We start from the raw sequence: 16,066 nt of genomic DNA, 5'->3' as shown, positions 1-16,066 counted from the left end.
GACCCAATAGTCTGGTGAGAACAATGTTGAGATTCCCCACTGGAGCAGGTGGAAGACTTGGGGGAATGCTTCTTTTAAGTCCCTCCATAAATGCTTTAATGACAGGCACTCTGAAGAGAGACAGAGGTTGTCTGTTCTGTAGGTATGCAGCTATTGCAGCATGATGTAAGCGTATGGATGTGTACGCTAAATTGGAATGGTGCAGATATAATAGATAGCAAATAATGTATTGAACTGAAGTATCAAGCGGGTTGATTTGATTATTATTACAGTATATCACAGACCGCTTCCACTTTGCTGCATAGCATGCTCTTGTGGTAGGACTTCTAGCCTCTTTGCTAATGTTCATGCAGTCTGGCAGAAGATTAAGGTAGACAAACTCTAAGATTTCAGGTTCCAGATTGCAAGGCTGAGAGGATTGGGATCTGGATGTCTTATCTCTTCATGGCTCTGAGTGAGGAGATTGGGAGTGAGATGTATTTTTTGGTGAGGAACTACTGAGAGCTCCAATAGGGTTGTGAACCATGGTTGACGGCCCATGTGGGAGCCATTAGGATTAGTGTCTGGGACGACTGTCTGAGCTTTCAAACCACTAATGGAATGAGTGGGAGAGGGGGGGAAAGCGTAGGCAAATATCCCTGACCAATTCATCCATAGTGCATTGCCTTTGGACAATGGGTGTGGATACCTGGATGCGAAGCTTGGGCATTTTGCGTTTAGGTATGTGGCGAGCAGATCTATGTCTGGAAAGCCCCACATTTGAAAGAATGGGAGGAGAACATGAGGGTGAAGTTCCCATTCGTGGATCTGTTGTCTTTGACGACTGAGCAGATCTGCAATCTGATTGTTTACTCCTGGAAGGTGTTGTGCAAGGAGATACATTTTGTGATGTACAGCCCATCTCCAGATGATCTGTGCTAGTTGTGACAGCTGGAGAGAGTGTCCCCCCCCCGTTTTTGTATGTAGTACATTGCTATCATGTTGTCTGTACAAATCAGGACAGTTTTGCCTACTAGATGAACTTAAAAAGCTTTGAGCACTAGAAAAATTGTTAGCAGCTCTAGATTATGTATGTGAAGCTGCTTTTGCTGCAGCTTCCACATGCCCTGAATTGTATGCGTCTGGAGAAGAGCTCCCCAACCAGTGAGCGATGCGTCTGCTGTTAGCACTATCTGTGGGACCAGGTCGATGAAAGGCTGCTCTTTTGAAAGGTTTTGTGTATTCCACCACCGCAGAGAGCGATGGGTGCGGCCGTCTACCAACACTAGATCTGATAACAGACCCTGAACCTGGTTCCACTGACGTGCAAAGCACTCCTGGAGAGGACGCATTTGGAGTCTTGCGTAAGGGACTATTAGGATGCAAGATGCCATCATCCCTAGCAACAGCATGAACACTCGAGCTGGCAATGAGTGTTGAGTCTGAAACTGACAGAGAAGAGTCTGGCCAGATTGGGGTAGGCTCCCAGATACACCTGTGTTGGAAGGTTGGAGATGGGACTTGTGGAGCAACTGCACTGTTTTGTGAGTGTGATGTAGACAGCTTTGTTGCAAGCTGGTTTTTATGAACCAGTCGTCTAAGTATGGGAAGACGTGAATGTGTTGTCTTCGTAGATGAGCTGCGACTACTGCGAGGCATTTGGTGAAAACCCTGGGTGCAGTAGTTACTACGAATGGGAGGACCTTGAACTGATATTGGTGGCCTGCTCCTACGAACCTGAGGTATTTGCGGTGAGCAGGGTGTATTGGGATATGGAAATAGTTGTTCTTTAAGTCCAGAGTGGACAGAAAGTCGTCTTGTTGGAGTGTCACCATTTGCAATAGGTCCAACTGAATGTATAGATTTAGTTCTCTGAGGTCTAGTAAAGGTCTGAGAGAGCTATCCTTTTTGGAGATTAAGAAGTACAGGGAGTATACCCTGGCCCCTTGATATTGTAATGGGTCTGGTTCTATAGCTCCTTTTTCTAACAGAGAGAGAACTTCTTGTTTGAGAAGGGTGAGATGTTTTTGGGAGAATGTTTGGGGGAGTGTCTGTAAGTTCCAGGCAGTAATCATTTGGATAATTTGTAGAACCCATTTGTCTAAGGTTATTGTGTTCCAGACAGGGATAATTTGGGAAAGGTGTCCCCCGACAGGAGTGGAATGATGAGGAGGTTGCGGAATGAAGTCACTGCTTCTTATTTGCAGGGGAAGTGCGTGTGGAGTTGCCTCTGCCTCTTCCCTTACCGTTGTTTCCTCTAAAACCTCCTCTAAAATAGCCTCTTGATGAGGGCGATTGGTTGTTGCCCTTGTAAGAGTTGGAGGGATTCTCTGTGGATATATTCTTAGAGCCACACCCTGTAAAAGAAGCGACGAAAGGAACAACAATTTAAAGGTAACTGCAAAGCCCACATGGACTTTGCAACCTCAGTGTCTTTTTTCATTTTTTCCTGCAAGGTGTCAACTGCTGGGCCAAAGAGGTGTTCTTTGTCAAATGGTTGGTTGAGAATAGAGGCTTGCACCTCAGATTTGAATCCTGAGATTCTCAACCAAGCATGCCTACGTAGCAGTACGCTGGTGTTTACTGCATGGGCTGCTGTGTCTGCTGCGTCCAGGGCGCACCTGATGAAGGTATTGGTGATTAGTTTGCCCTCCTGGCTAAGATCATTAACTTTAGATTTATGCTCATCAGGTAAAAATTGCATGAACTTTTCTAACTCGTCATAATGAGCCCTATCAAACCGAGCTAACAAAGCTTGAGCATTAGAAATGCGTCAATGATTGGCCGCTTGTGACGCAACTCTTTTGCCGGAGGCATCAATTTACTAGGACTCCTTATCAAGAGGAGGGGCCTCACCTATGGTCTGTGAGTTAGCGCTCTTGCGAGCGTTGGAAACCACAAGAGAGTCTAAAGGTAGCTGTCCCTTGATGTAGGTGGGGTCAGTAGGTACAGGTTTATATTTTTTCTCCACCGAGGTGTGATGATTCTTGCCTTCACAGGATCTTTAAAGACCTAATCTGCGTGCTTCAACATCCCTTTAAGCACTGGCAGTGTATGAGTAGCCCTTTGAAAGGAACTTAGGGTCTCGAGTTGGAAATCCTCTTCTAAAGCCTCCTTATGCAGCTCTACCCCATGATACTGAGCAGCCCTGTTAAGTAACTCAAAGTATACTATATTGTCGTCGGGTGGTGAGGGTCTGGACGGATATAAATCAGGGTAATTATCCGTGTTAGGGTCAGTGTCATAGTATCGTGTGGCCTATAGTCATCCCCATCCCCTTCATCCTGAGTGTAAGGGGATAGTGATGGTGGTGAATTTATGGTTGTGATGAGTAAGTTGGGATCAGTGGGCGAAGGAGGTTGAACGTAAGGTGGTGAAGGGTTAGTACCCACATATTTTCTCTTCAGAGGAATGTGGTAATCCTCCTGTAGGCCCATTTTCCTTTTTTTCAGGCAATTTGGCATGGATATGTCCAGTGTCAAGGTGTATAACAAGCTCTTTTTGTTTTGGATCCGAAGGTGGAACGTCGGATCGAGGCTCTTTTGGTGGAGTCTTTTTGTCTTTGGTCGCTGTTTTCGGCATCGAAGTTTCGGCTCCAAACCCTTCGGCTCCGAAGATTTGCTCGTCGATAACGGTGGAATAGTGACCACGACATGCTTCGGTTTCGACGCCGAAGATTTCAGCTCGGCACCGCCATGGGGCCGTCTCAAGCACGAGTCGGAAGGCTTTTCTTTATGTTTTGGCGCCAGGCCCGAGAGCGGGGCACCCAAAACCTTTTCTCGGTACTGACCTTGGCCCGTAGGCACAGAAGGGACCAGAGCCTTTTTGGTCTTGTGTTGTTGGGGCAAGGGGGCTTCTGTACTCACGGTACGCTGACCTGTTATAACTTGCTCCTCTTTTTCCATGTCGGAGTCGGCTTCTGACACGGAGATGTGTTGTGCTTCCTCGGCTCCCTGAGTGTGTAGTTCTTCTTTATCGAAATCTTCGCTGAAGATGTCCGGTACGGAGCTGCCCTGATGTTGCATCTCGTGACGTCGAGCCGGATGGTCACGAGGCGTCTTCTTCGATCGAAACGATCGGCACGCGTCGCAGTCTTTCTCGTCGTGTTCCGGGGATAAACAGAGCTTGCACACTTCGTGCAAGTCGGTGCGCGGAAACTTGGCACGACACCCTGGACAGAGCTTGAACAGAGTCCGTTTCATCGACTGCTAGCGAGCCCGGCACGGGTAGGCCCAACAGCCCTCCATGAATTTTCCGATTGAAGGTCTTTGAGTTGGGACAATGCGGGGAGAATGGGAAACGCGATCGGGAGACAATACCATCAAGGGTAGTGGATTGCGCATTGAAGGGAACCCGAGAAACGGTGCCGAACCAGAGTGCAGCAATTCACATCCAAACCTGATGGCAGAAAAAATCAATCTAACAATGGAGTCGATGCCCATGCGCACTATCACCGAAAGGAGGAGTCACCTACCTTGTGACTGGAAAAGACTTCTTCGAACAAAAACAAAGTGAAAACATCGGTTCCCAACAGTAGATGGCAGGCTATGCACAGCATGCGATCTACAGATCACATGCCTCGAATATTAATTTTCAGGCTTAACAGTCATTTTCTTTGATGGTTATAAAGATAAGAAGCTTTGAGTGAAAGGCTGAGACAGAAATTGTGCGTCACTGGCCTAAAGGTGTCAAAATGACGTGGACATTGATTGATTATGTTTAATTACAATTTTTTGAAAGTACAAATTACATCTTAAAGTGCCATCTTGGACCTGGTCCTGAGACGATTATCCCTATTAAAGGATCATAATTTTCAATGTACCTGGATTACCTAACAGGTTTTCAGTGACGGCAAAGAGGCAGGAGGCCTTCTGAGGGTCTAACATAAAACAGGAGCCTGCGTTCCATCTGGCGTAAGTGGTCTATCTCTACCTGTTTTCCTTCTTCATGGAGGAGTGCAAGTCTTTGACGTTATCTCCACTGTCTCATCACAGGAGGTATGCCGTCCTGTCTCATCTTTTCCTAACTGAAACCTTCCTATAGGGCAGGCCAAGCACTGTTTCCAGTGAAACATACAAGTGTTTTTTCTCATTCATTGCTCTGTGTGTAATGTGGGTCAAGAAAAGCTGCAGCCATCATAAAAACGGAGTCCTATACAATATATTCCTCACCGTTCTATTCACACAAGTGAATACCGCCCTTACTAGGATTTCTTGGGCATTTTTCACCTTCTTATACCTTCTTTCCAATGCACATGAAAAGAACCTAGCACTGTGTTACTGAACACATTGCATTATAGTTTATAATGTAATGCAGCTGTTCATACATTATGTAAAGTGATGTTTTTCATTCTTTCTGTGATATGCATGCATATTCACTAGCATGTGGCAGCTTTGAACTGTTTTACGAAGATTACCGATTTCCCTAACAAGCTGTGAAACATTCTCACATATCTGCAAATATTGGTATATCACTGTCAGGAATAGTGCAACTATCTATACTCATTCTCTTCTTGCTGCTTCTAAAGGCTCTGTGGAGATTGCTTTTGCAGGGTATTTTACAAGCATTTAGTTACTTCATTCTACTTTTTAACATTACTTTTGTTGAACCGTTTAAATTCAATGTTTAACCATTCTTAAACCAGTATGTCCAAACATTCTTAACCCAATATGCCATTCTAAACCAATAGAATAGCGGGAAATAAGAAATGCCCTACTGTATTGCCATTTATGGGGATAATTGGGAATAAGATACTAATAGAGTACAGGAAACAATTTTTCTTCTATTATTTCAGATCCGAGTCGCAAGAAGTATTATAGAAATTCCTACGAGTGTGGAAAGTTGACTGGAATGACTTTGAGGAAGTTAAAACTGGACTTGAAAGATATGAGGAAGGTTATCAATTAATGGTGATCCCAACTTAAAGTTATCAGCATAGACAAAACTGCTGAACAATCAGTCTGTGGGTGAAGATGGTGAGAAAGGAAAACATGATCAAACATCTGGTGAAACAGGTAGTGAGTGCGAATGGGGAACTAATTATTAAGCAGGAAAGAAAAGACTTCCAGAAATATAACATGCAACAGGTGGCTTCTGAATCTGTGGGTGAAGAGAGCATTTTGCCATGCCTTAAAGAGATGGAAAGAAAAACTCCAAGACAAGCAGGGTTGCACAATTTGTTGACAGTTCACCCAACACAGTAAATCAGAAAATGAACATTGTTGTATTGTTAAAAATGCCTTGTTACTGGAGTGTTAACAGCGTGAAAAAGATCCTGTAAATTTGATCTGTCGCACTTAAGTGTTAGATTACAAACGAAGGGTCAGGTGTCCAAAAGCTCTATCTAATCAAAAAGGTCCGATTCACATAATTCGACCATTTGTGACCACAAAAGGGCCTTTTGGTATGTATGAAACTCAAACTGGGATTCGGTAACATGTTACTGCACCACAATTTGGATTTGCGACTTCATTACAAATCTATACTTAAAAGGGGCATGGTTAAGGCATCCCTTCCAAATACTAATTCACTGTGAAATGACTTAATGGTTTGCAACCAAAATGCAGTTGTAAAACATTAATATTTTACCAACACCTCAAGGGAGGAAGGGAATTCCCAGGTGACCTCTTTTTGTGAATGGTACAAAAATTATATTACGAGTAGCCAGTGGTCCCTGGGACCACTGCTCAATCTAAAAAATAATTGTTTTGCTAACAGGTTGCATTTTAAAACATGCTTTAATTAAGATTTATCACAGACATGGTGATCTGCTGACCTCTGTGGGAGTGGAAAATGCTAGACAGAGTCATCATCTAAGTGTTGAAGAAGGTAGGACTGAGTGATGTCCTGGCAGTACTCCACAGATGAGGTTGTGGGCATCCGAAGGGTATGGGGCTAGGCTGACTGCTTGGGTCCTGCTAGTCAGGAATGAGCAAATCCGGCAGAGAGTGGGTCCTTAGATTCCAAACTTGTGAAGACTTTGGAGAGGTCCTCCTCATCCATGGATAAGAGGGGGACTGTTGCTATGCTGTGGCTGAGTCTAAAGCCAGACTGTATGACTTTGAGGAGCTGGTGGTCACTGAAATGGCTGGAGAGGTATCTGTTGATGACTCTATGGCTTTGGCCGGGTACGGTAACAAATGGATGGGTTAGTAGTTGGCAAGTGTTGAACGGTTCACCAAGGGTTTCTTTAGAGGTGGGAGGACCGTGGCGTATTTCCATGTGTCTGAGAAGATAGCGATGAGATGGAGGCGTTAAGGATAGGTGTGAGTGCTTCGCTGATGGGTTGAAGTCCTCTGGTAAAGGCATGGCGGAGGCAGGAGTCAGAAAGGACACCAGAGTTGATGGACTTCATGGTGGTAGCATTCTCATCCAGGTTGAAGGTGGACCATGTGTTCAAGGGTAATTCCCTGGTCGACAGGGGGAGTCGTGTTGAGAGGTCTGCGGGTTCTAGCTGAGGGTCAAAGGTGTGGTATATGAAGGCTATCTTGCTGCAGAAGAATTCAGAGAACTTGTTTCAGACGTCCTGTGATATGGTTGCACTGTTGGGGGAGCTTCAACTCATAGATTCCATAAGCTTCACTCTGAGAAACCAAGACCAAGGAATACCCATAAAGACGGGGTACTGACATGATCTTTGACAAGTTCAATGAGGAAGACAGAGATGGGCTCACAAGCTGTAAAAGCATTAAATGAAAGCATACTGTGATACTCCTTTACACACTTTTAATGCAGGATTAAGTTTCCAGTGATGCCTCCTTCAAGATGGGAGTTCGCTGGGGCAAGGACGCCACAAGGCAAAGTGACAGTGAAACAAAATATTGCAAGACTTGGAAATCTTATCTCGCCAGATTTCATAATGGTGCCAATCATGAATCTTCAGTATAAAAGGAAAAACCAAACAGAATGCAAATAGTTTCCCAAATGTACTGCCGGAGTATTGGAATCCTTGGAGAATATGGAGCCAAGCTTTTTTTTTCCAGTTGCCTTGGATGCCTGTTTCCCATGTCACTACTAGTGTTAATCTTGGAAGTCTGGTAGGAGGATGGATATTAACCCATGACTGTTTTCTGGACTTTAATGAGATTCTGCAAAGATTTGCTCGTGGACTCGTATTTACCCTACTGATTGAATATTGCTGAACTGGGATTCATTTTAAGTGTCAAGCTTATCAAAGATTGAACTTTTTTGTACATTTTGTGAACTTTACTAGGTAGTGAGTGCTGTAACTCCTATGATTCATTTGTTGTTCTAGAGCTGGGGTCTTCAAACTTAGGGGGGGGGCTCCCCTAGGGGGCCTTCAGTGATCCCATGGGGGTGCCAGGCTCTGACCAAAAGAAGCATTATGCTGATAGCAGTGCTTTGTTTTCATGTTAAAAAATGAGCAGGACTAAGGTGCTTTGTAATGGGCCATCACTAACATCTTTTGTCATGTATATAATAGCTGAGAGTACGTGTCAAAAGGGAAGGGATTCCAAATATTATTCAAAACCTCCACCCCCATTTTTAATAATCACACTGTGGATATTTTACCACGTTGGTAAGGCCTGCCTGACCAGAACAGTATGTTTGGCAATCATGTATTTGATTATATTTTAAAAAGGGACCTATCTGCGATGCTTAAATAAGTTTAGACAATTTAAACATTGCCACTTTAATAAAATAATTATGAAAAATTCTGAGGGCGTCTCCGACGATTTTTATTTTTCCACAGGGGAGTGGCATTAAAAAGTTGGAAGGCCACTACTCTAGAAAAACCTGGTTTTGTACTATTCATTGTTTCCCAACATTTGCATCTGCATTAATCCATATTTATTTAGTAATATTTTATTGTGGCCATCTTGTTGGTATTTATTCATATTTCTTTAGTGGGTTGTGAGTGATGGTCAAAACTCGTATATTTCCACAGTTATTTAGCCAATACATGTGCACTCATACTATGATGTTTGTTGGGTTTTAGCACATTGAACAGCCAGATTTAACAAAACAGTTAATCTAAATGACAATATCAGCATTCAAGCACAAGCATTTGTTGAGATATGCAGATAATTAAGCAACTCTCATCCTGTTTTTAACTCCTAATGCTGACAATATGCATTCATGAATGTCAGCATGTACAGTCACTTAAAGGAAGCCCGTTTGTCAGTTTTTTTCTGCTTTTAGAAATAAATACAGTCAGAAATCACATATTAGTAAAACCAGAAAACTGCGAGCAATAAGCATGAGTAATCACTGTAATTTTTTGTTTAGAAATTCTCCTGTTATAAGAAATTTAGAGAGAGTAGCTGAGAAAGAGGTTTTGGTAAACTCTCTGCTTTGCACAAAGTGACTAAGCTTATTGTAGTCTGCAAAAAATAGGAAAGTTGCATTTTTTTATAGACCAAAACATGATGGAAGTTGTGTTTACCAAAAACTGTCTAATGTGAAAAAATCCTCGGGTCTGTTATTTCTTCTCTCTTGTCCCATTCCCCTTGGGCACACGCGGTTCACATTAATATCATAGAGAGTCTGGATTGCTTTTTCAGAGTGGGAGCAAACCACGGTGTACTCATGGTGCTCCCACAGAACAAAGACGTCTGGTAAGCTCCTTGAGTTTTATGACAGTGATACCCACACTGTAGACCAACACATCAATAAAGGTTCCTTTCAGCATCATCCAATTGGCCGGGTCTCTAAGGACTACAACATACCCAGAACAACCCTTTTCACAACATTCTGTGCCACAAGTCCTTCTGAAAAGCATGCAGTGAAAGAGCATTTTGTTTCAAGTATATCTTACCAGTGAGTTCAGTGCTGCTGTCACCGAGTTTATCACTTAGTTTCTCGAACAAGTCCATCCTACGAATTAACCTCATAATGTCTGCTATTGTTCTGATGGCTTCATCTGTGTAAGTTTCCACCAGTGTTTGCACCAATGCTGTTGGAGATATGTCATCTGTTTGCAACCTGGACAAATGGGGTTTACGGTCTGGATCTGTGAGGTGGAAGAGCAAGCTGTGGTACTGGTCTTTGGAAAGTTCATTTAAAACACTAAGCAGAAGTTTGCGGTCTTCCATTGTTCCTCCTTATTTCAAATTGTGCTACAGGTTCTTCTTCTACCAATTTCAATTTCTGAAGCTCTCTGGAAATAAAACAAACAATAAAAAGCTAGCATCATCCCATGTTCGAAAAGTCGCAGTGGAACCATAAACTAAGCCCTGAATAACCAGTCAAGCTGTGGGTATGGTTCACATCTTTTATCAATTATGACAATTATCTCCTCGTTATAAGCCCACATAGAGGTGATAACAATATTTTACAATACCCCAAAAAATACAGGTACAAAAAAAAGTATACAAATATAAGAAAACTAATACCCCGTTGTAACCTATAAAAACAAGTCATCTTTATTAAATGAACATTCTTTAATGAATCAATTTCAGACTAGATTTACACAAGTGACATTTAAGCAGATTAATACCACCACGTGTATGTTCAAATTCACACGTGTGATTTAAAAACGTGAATTTGCACTTGTTAATGTGTTTAAGCACACTTACAATTCTGGCAATATGACAAAATTTTCTGCCACAGGAAACCTGATCAAAGGTGGCGTACTAAACAAAGTCTAAAGTGAGAACATGTGTAAAAGCAGATGAAGATTTGGATGGCCAATTTCCACCAGGATTAGAGAGATTTACTCGGATGGATGGCTTGGCAGAAGTAATTTTGAAGGGGAGAAATTTAGGCCAACATCCTCAAAACACATCAAGATACTGGGATAGAGGTGTCAGCAAGTAGTAAATGCTATCTATGGTGAAACACACACAGACCCACACATTTAGTGAACAATTTTTGTTCAGTGAACACAAGTCCATAAAAAACATGAAATTTGCAACTTAACTTTTTTTCCCCTGCATGCATCTTCATGAAAATTAGCATGCTGCAGCTTAGCTTACTAAACTAGCTGACTGTTAATTTTTCATGCAAATCTATCAACATAATCAAAACATAAAAGCAAATCAAAAACACAAATATTTTAGACAGTCGAAGTTGTCACAATGTAGTTATGGTTCAGCCACACTTTGCATTGAAAAGTCATTTTTGATTTCCCTCTAACTTTGGTTTGTTGCTGATCCATACCTAACCATCAACTGTTTTTCATTGATTGTCTAATGTTTTTGATGCAATGCATTAAAGTCTCCTGAAATTCACTGCAGAAAATAAAGTTAAAAGGTATGGCTCATATGATGCATGCAGTTTTCCCTTTACCTGGAAACAAAACCTAGACACCATTAATTAAGTTGATACTGTACACCAAGCACAAACCAATACAGCACACCAGTCATCATACTACACACTGATCATCATACAGGAGAACACAACCATAAATATATGGCGCACACACCTGCCAACATATTCAACCATATGAGTTACAGCATACACCCATTTACCCACCATACGAAAACAACACCCACCATTAGATGGCCACAGAGCCATCATCACACATCCACTATCATATACCACACTCATTCAACCACACAACATCAGTCGTCCAGGCACAGAAGATCGTATGGCCAGAGCACTGCCATCTGATGAAGAAATTGTCCTATGACTTCGCAGTCTTTTTGGGGAAATCTGTGCCACAACGGCTGACAATTAAAGTCCAAATTTGCTAGACATTACAGTTCAACAAGCAGAAATGTGGAGTAAGGACATTTCTAATTCCCTAAATGTTCATTCATGTTGTATACTCATCAGAATCTTTGACTGTTACAGGTTCCCAAGATGGGCTCCTACATTTCTTCAATAATTTTATGTAACCTGGAAGTTTATGGACATTATAATCAGAAGACAAAAGGCACAACCTTCCAACCCTTCAGCTCAGATTTTTGTGAATCTGGCCATATATGGTTTACTCCATAACCGAAAACATGATGATACACTTCAGAAAGCCCCAGAGCAACCTTGTACTAAGAACCCAGACCTGTACCCGCATGTCTTCCTAGATTATTCTCAAGCAATATATTTGCATGTAGGTATTAATATGGGAACCACCCAAACAATTTAATTTATTGTAAAGGTAATTATTAAAATGTTCCAAAGTCCAAGTAAATTTCAATGTAGATTTATTGTCAGCACAGCAATGTAGGTCCATCAATGTTCAGCTCCAGATGCAACTGGGCAACAGTAAAGAATCTAAACCAAGCAGAACTATACAGAATGTGGAATGCAGATAGAAAATAAACATAGCGCATGCCAAGGTTGGCAAGCAAGGGATGATGCAATAAAGATGGAGGAAAGAAAGCAGACAAAGATAGGAAATGATAGAGGAGAATGTAACAGTAATGTGCACATTTCAATGAAACGTATAACAAACATATACCCACGATTGCAAAATGAGCACATTAATGTGGGAATTAGATTGTTGCTTTATATTCATCTATTGTACAACTCAATATCAGAAATGTCCTAAAAGTAAACAACCTCAAATAGTATTTCCCAAGGTCAAGGTAATGTAGATAAATGAATGAAAAGCACATGTTCCCTTCAATTACATTTTGACTGAATTATTGCTTTGTATGTTGGTCACAGGAGACTTCAGGAACAAGGATCTGTATAGATCTCTATTTTAAGTAAGATATTCTTATTTTAGGGTCAAGTCATTTAAGGAATTACCTAAATGCATGTGGAAGATGTAAACTTTGCTTCAGCCACATTTTTTGCTCATGTTAACATTGCCAACAGCAAGTGACTGTCCTACGCTTTCCCAAGCTGTTCCCAGCCAGCTTCAGAGCCGAGAAAACGAGGACCAGTTTGCTCAGCCAAAATGTTTGTAAATTAGCTATTTGAAAGTTGTTATGCTTATTTTAAAGAGCTCAGACTGGAAATCTGCTTGCATTTTTAACCTTTTAACTGCTAACCCCTCTCACCACCCACCCCTCCCAGTGCGGAGAACTTTTTTGGCTTTTTGGAGTAGTTGGTGCATAGGCCTGCGTAACCTTTTTCCACGCCAAATTTGTGTCTCTTTTTTACTAACATCCTTGGGGTTTCTAAAGGTACCCAGTTTGTCGAGTTCCCTGTAGGGGACTGAGAAAATATAGCTACCTTTTGAGTTGTGGGGAAAAATTGCAAAAAAGTGTTCTGGCATCAACAAAAGGTTTGCTGTGTTGAAGTTTCCATCTTCCCAGCTTTTGGGAACATGCAGAGCTGTTTTTTTTTTTTTTTTTTTACTTTTTTATCACAGTTTTGGCCTTTTTCAAAGAGGTACACCAATTTTCCTATTTGTTATGCTTTCAAACTACTTCCATTTTGCAGTAGAAACCATCATGGAACCTATGTGTTATCCAGGAAAGATATGGATTTCTGAAAAGTAGGCAAAATTCTGCTTTTAGCAAGGAGTCATATGTGTAAATCCCTCAAGGTTACCCCAAGGAACTAACTGTTGAAATAAAGAAATATTGAAAAATCGTAGGAAAAAACAGCCTTTTGTGACATTTTCATCTGTAACTTTTTGTCACAACGGCTGATTCACAAAAGCAATATACCATTACGCCCGCTAAACCTTTCTGGTTACGGGGATATATAGGGTTTGTAGGTTGTCAAAGAACCTGAAGTATCCGGAGCCAAAAACTGAGCTGCACCTGACAAAGTTTTTCATTCATTGAGTACAGAGTATAGACCAATACATAGGGTGAAATAGGTAGAGTGAAAAATGGATATCAACGAAGCCAATGTATTTCTGGAATGGGCACCAGAGATGGAATTTAGGAGCTTTGGGTATTTGTACATTTCTTAATTTGTGGGTACCCATACAAGCAGGTGATTCAGAGGGCATTTTTCAAACAGTCTCCTTTCTTGCACACTGGCTTACATTTGGACAGCACAACTGCAGAGAAATCCAATTGGTAATAACACATGTTCCAGTATTTTATGTTCCCACATATCTCCAGATAAAAAAGGCACCTCATTTGTGTGAGTAAGCCAGTTGCCCAAGACAGGAAACGGCCAAAAACTCATCATGGATGCATAACATTTTTCAAATGAAAACAAACTTTTTTTGCAGTGTCGCTAGCTGTGGATTTAGGGTTCTAGTTCAGCTGGCATCTAGGAAAACCTGTCAAACTGGTACATTTTGAAACCTAGACACCTAGGGGTATTCAGGGTGGAGGGTCTTGTGTGGCTCTCAGCAGCTTTTCTTATAGAGAAGCCCTTTCAAACCCTCAAACTTTATTAAAAACACACACACACATTTCCTCACATTTGTGGGACAGAAAGTTCTGGAATCTGCCTGGAGCAACAAACTTTCTACGACCTGACATTCCCCTAAATCTCCTGATAAAAATTGTATCTCACTTGTGTGGGTAGGCCTACTGCCTGAGACGGGAAATGGTCCAAAATGCAACATGGTCACATCACCTTTTTCCACTGAAAACTGGGCCGTTTTGCAATGTCAGTAGCTGTGGATTTGGGCCCTAGCTCAGCCGGCACCTAGGCAAACCTGTAAATGTTTTTAAATAGCACCTGAAAGAATCTTGGGTGGGGTGACTTGCGTATCTCTCAACAGGTTTTCTTCCGCAGAAGCCCTTGCAAACCAAAAACTTTGGCTAAAAGCACACATTCTACTCACCTATCTGTGCAGGAACGGTCCAGAATCTGTGGGAATCCACAAATTTCATACCATCCAGAGTTCCCACGTGTCTCCTGATAATCATGGTACCCTACTTATGTGGGTGGGCCAAGAGACCGCCACACAAATTCCCTAAAGCCCTACATGGAGAGATCAGATATAGGGGTAGCTGCAGTATATGGAGCAGAACTGGGCCGCCGCCCATGGAAACCTACCAACCACACAAATGCATGAACACTAGACACACAGAGGTTTCCACGATGGTGTACCTTGCATAAATCCCCAAAACGTTTCTAATCCACAATACCCTGCAAACCTCAAACTTTGGCTAAAATCACACATTTTCCTTATTCCTGTGATGGAAACGTCCATAATCAAAAGGAATCCACAAAATTCCTACCACCCAGTGTTACCCCACTTGTTTTTATACCAAAATTAGAGAGGCAATAGAAATAGTTGTAAAAGATCCACATTTAACATAAACAGATGCTCGTGGGTCTCGATTATTGATGTATTATTTTACTTTATTCTGTACATCCAAAACAACGCAGCCAAAAAAGTTTCACATCTCAAAAGGCTTCATCAGGGGCACAAATCTAAACCACTGGGATTGTAATGTTCTTGTTATGTAAAAGAGGGGATATCAAGGTCTAGAAACACTTGTGGTCCAATATTAAGTCCTGATGACAATTTAGATCATTCAGGAGCCACTGTGTATAGCTTCCAATTAAATCCTGAGCGGCGTGATTCCAAGTTGATAAATCATGCCACACTCCCTTGGTTTACAATCACAAATCTCTTCTAAAGGATAGTGTCCAATGAATATTCCTCTAGAGCCAGCACTCGCACGAGTAAACGTTTCAGGCGTGTTTAATATATGGTCAATGTGCAGCGGACCATTGAGGTGGGCAACGGGTTTTTTGTGCTTGTTCTCTGAAACTGTGGTGACTACTTCAGGCAGAGCGGCACTGAATCCCCTGGCTGCATTCCCCCACTTGTCTCGTTGTAGGGCTAGGTCTAGGGCCAGCGCCAGGAATGGTTCAAACCAAGGTCGATGAGAGTTCCTTTGTGGGGATCCCAGTGACCCTGGTTTGATTTGTTCCTATAGCGGTCAAAGGGCCAGTCACCCAAGTGGTGTAACGTTTTTATAGTTACAAGTGGGGGGGGGGGACACATTCTGGGTCCCTCTGGGTCCTAGGAGATTACAGCACAGAAATGCAAGGAAAATTGGGGATTTTAGGCAAGGTTTGCTGTTTGAGGGGCATTGTGGGTATGAAAACATCATGGGATCCACACAAGGCACACTACCTTAAACTCTCTGGGTGTTCTAGTTTTCTGAAATTTGCGGGTTTGGAAGGTTTCCCTAGGTCGCTTCCGAGTACAGGCCCAGTTAACGCAGCTACACCCATTGAAAATGAATACAGAACTCACAATAACTAAGAAGAATGAAAGAATGCAAATGGACTGTGAGACCCAGGA

General features: G+C 42.0%; 1 protein-coding gene across 1 annotated transcript in view; it reads right to left on the bottom strand.

Annotated features, from left to right (window-relative positions):
- LOC146856489 (uncharacterized) overlaps window positions 1-16,066 on the bottom strand; it is a 126,271-nt gene that overhangs the window by 68,137 nt on the left and 42,068 nt on the right. The window contains exon 2 of the mRNA XM_085654648.1: window positions 9,758-10,099. Within this exon, the coding sequence (XP_085510774.1) occupies window positions 9,758-10,034 (277 nt within the window). The 5' untranslated portion in view covers window positions 10,035-10,099. The remainder of the gene's footprint in view (window positions 1-9,757; window positions 10,100-16,066) is intronic.

The sequence above is a fragment of the Triturus cristatus genome, chromosome 4_1 (assembly GCF_964204655.1).
Source record: "Triturus cristatus chromosome 4_1, aTriCri1.1, whole genome shotgun sequence".
Taxonomy (NCBI): Eukaryota; Metazoa; Chordata; class Amphibia; order Caudata; family Salamandridae; genus Triturus; species Triturus cristatus.
Note: the sequence above shows the minus strand (reverse complement) of the source record. Positions and strands in the feature narration are given on the sequence as shown.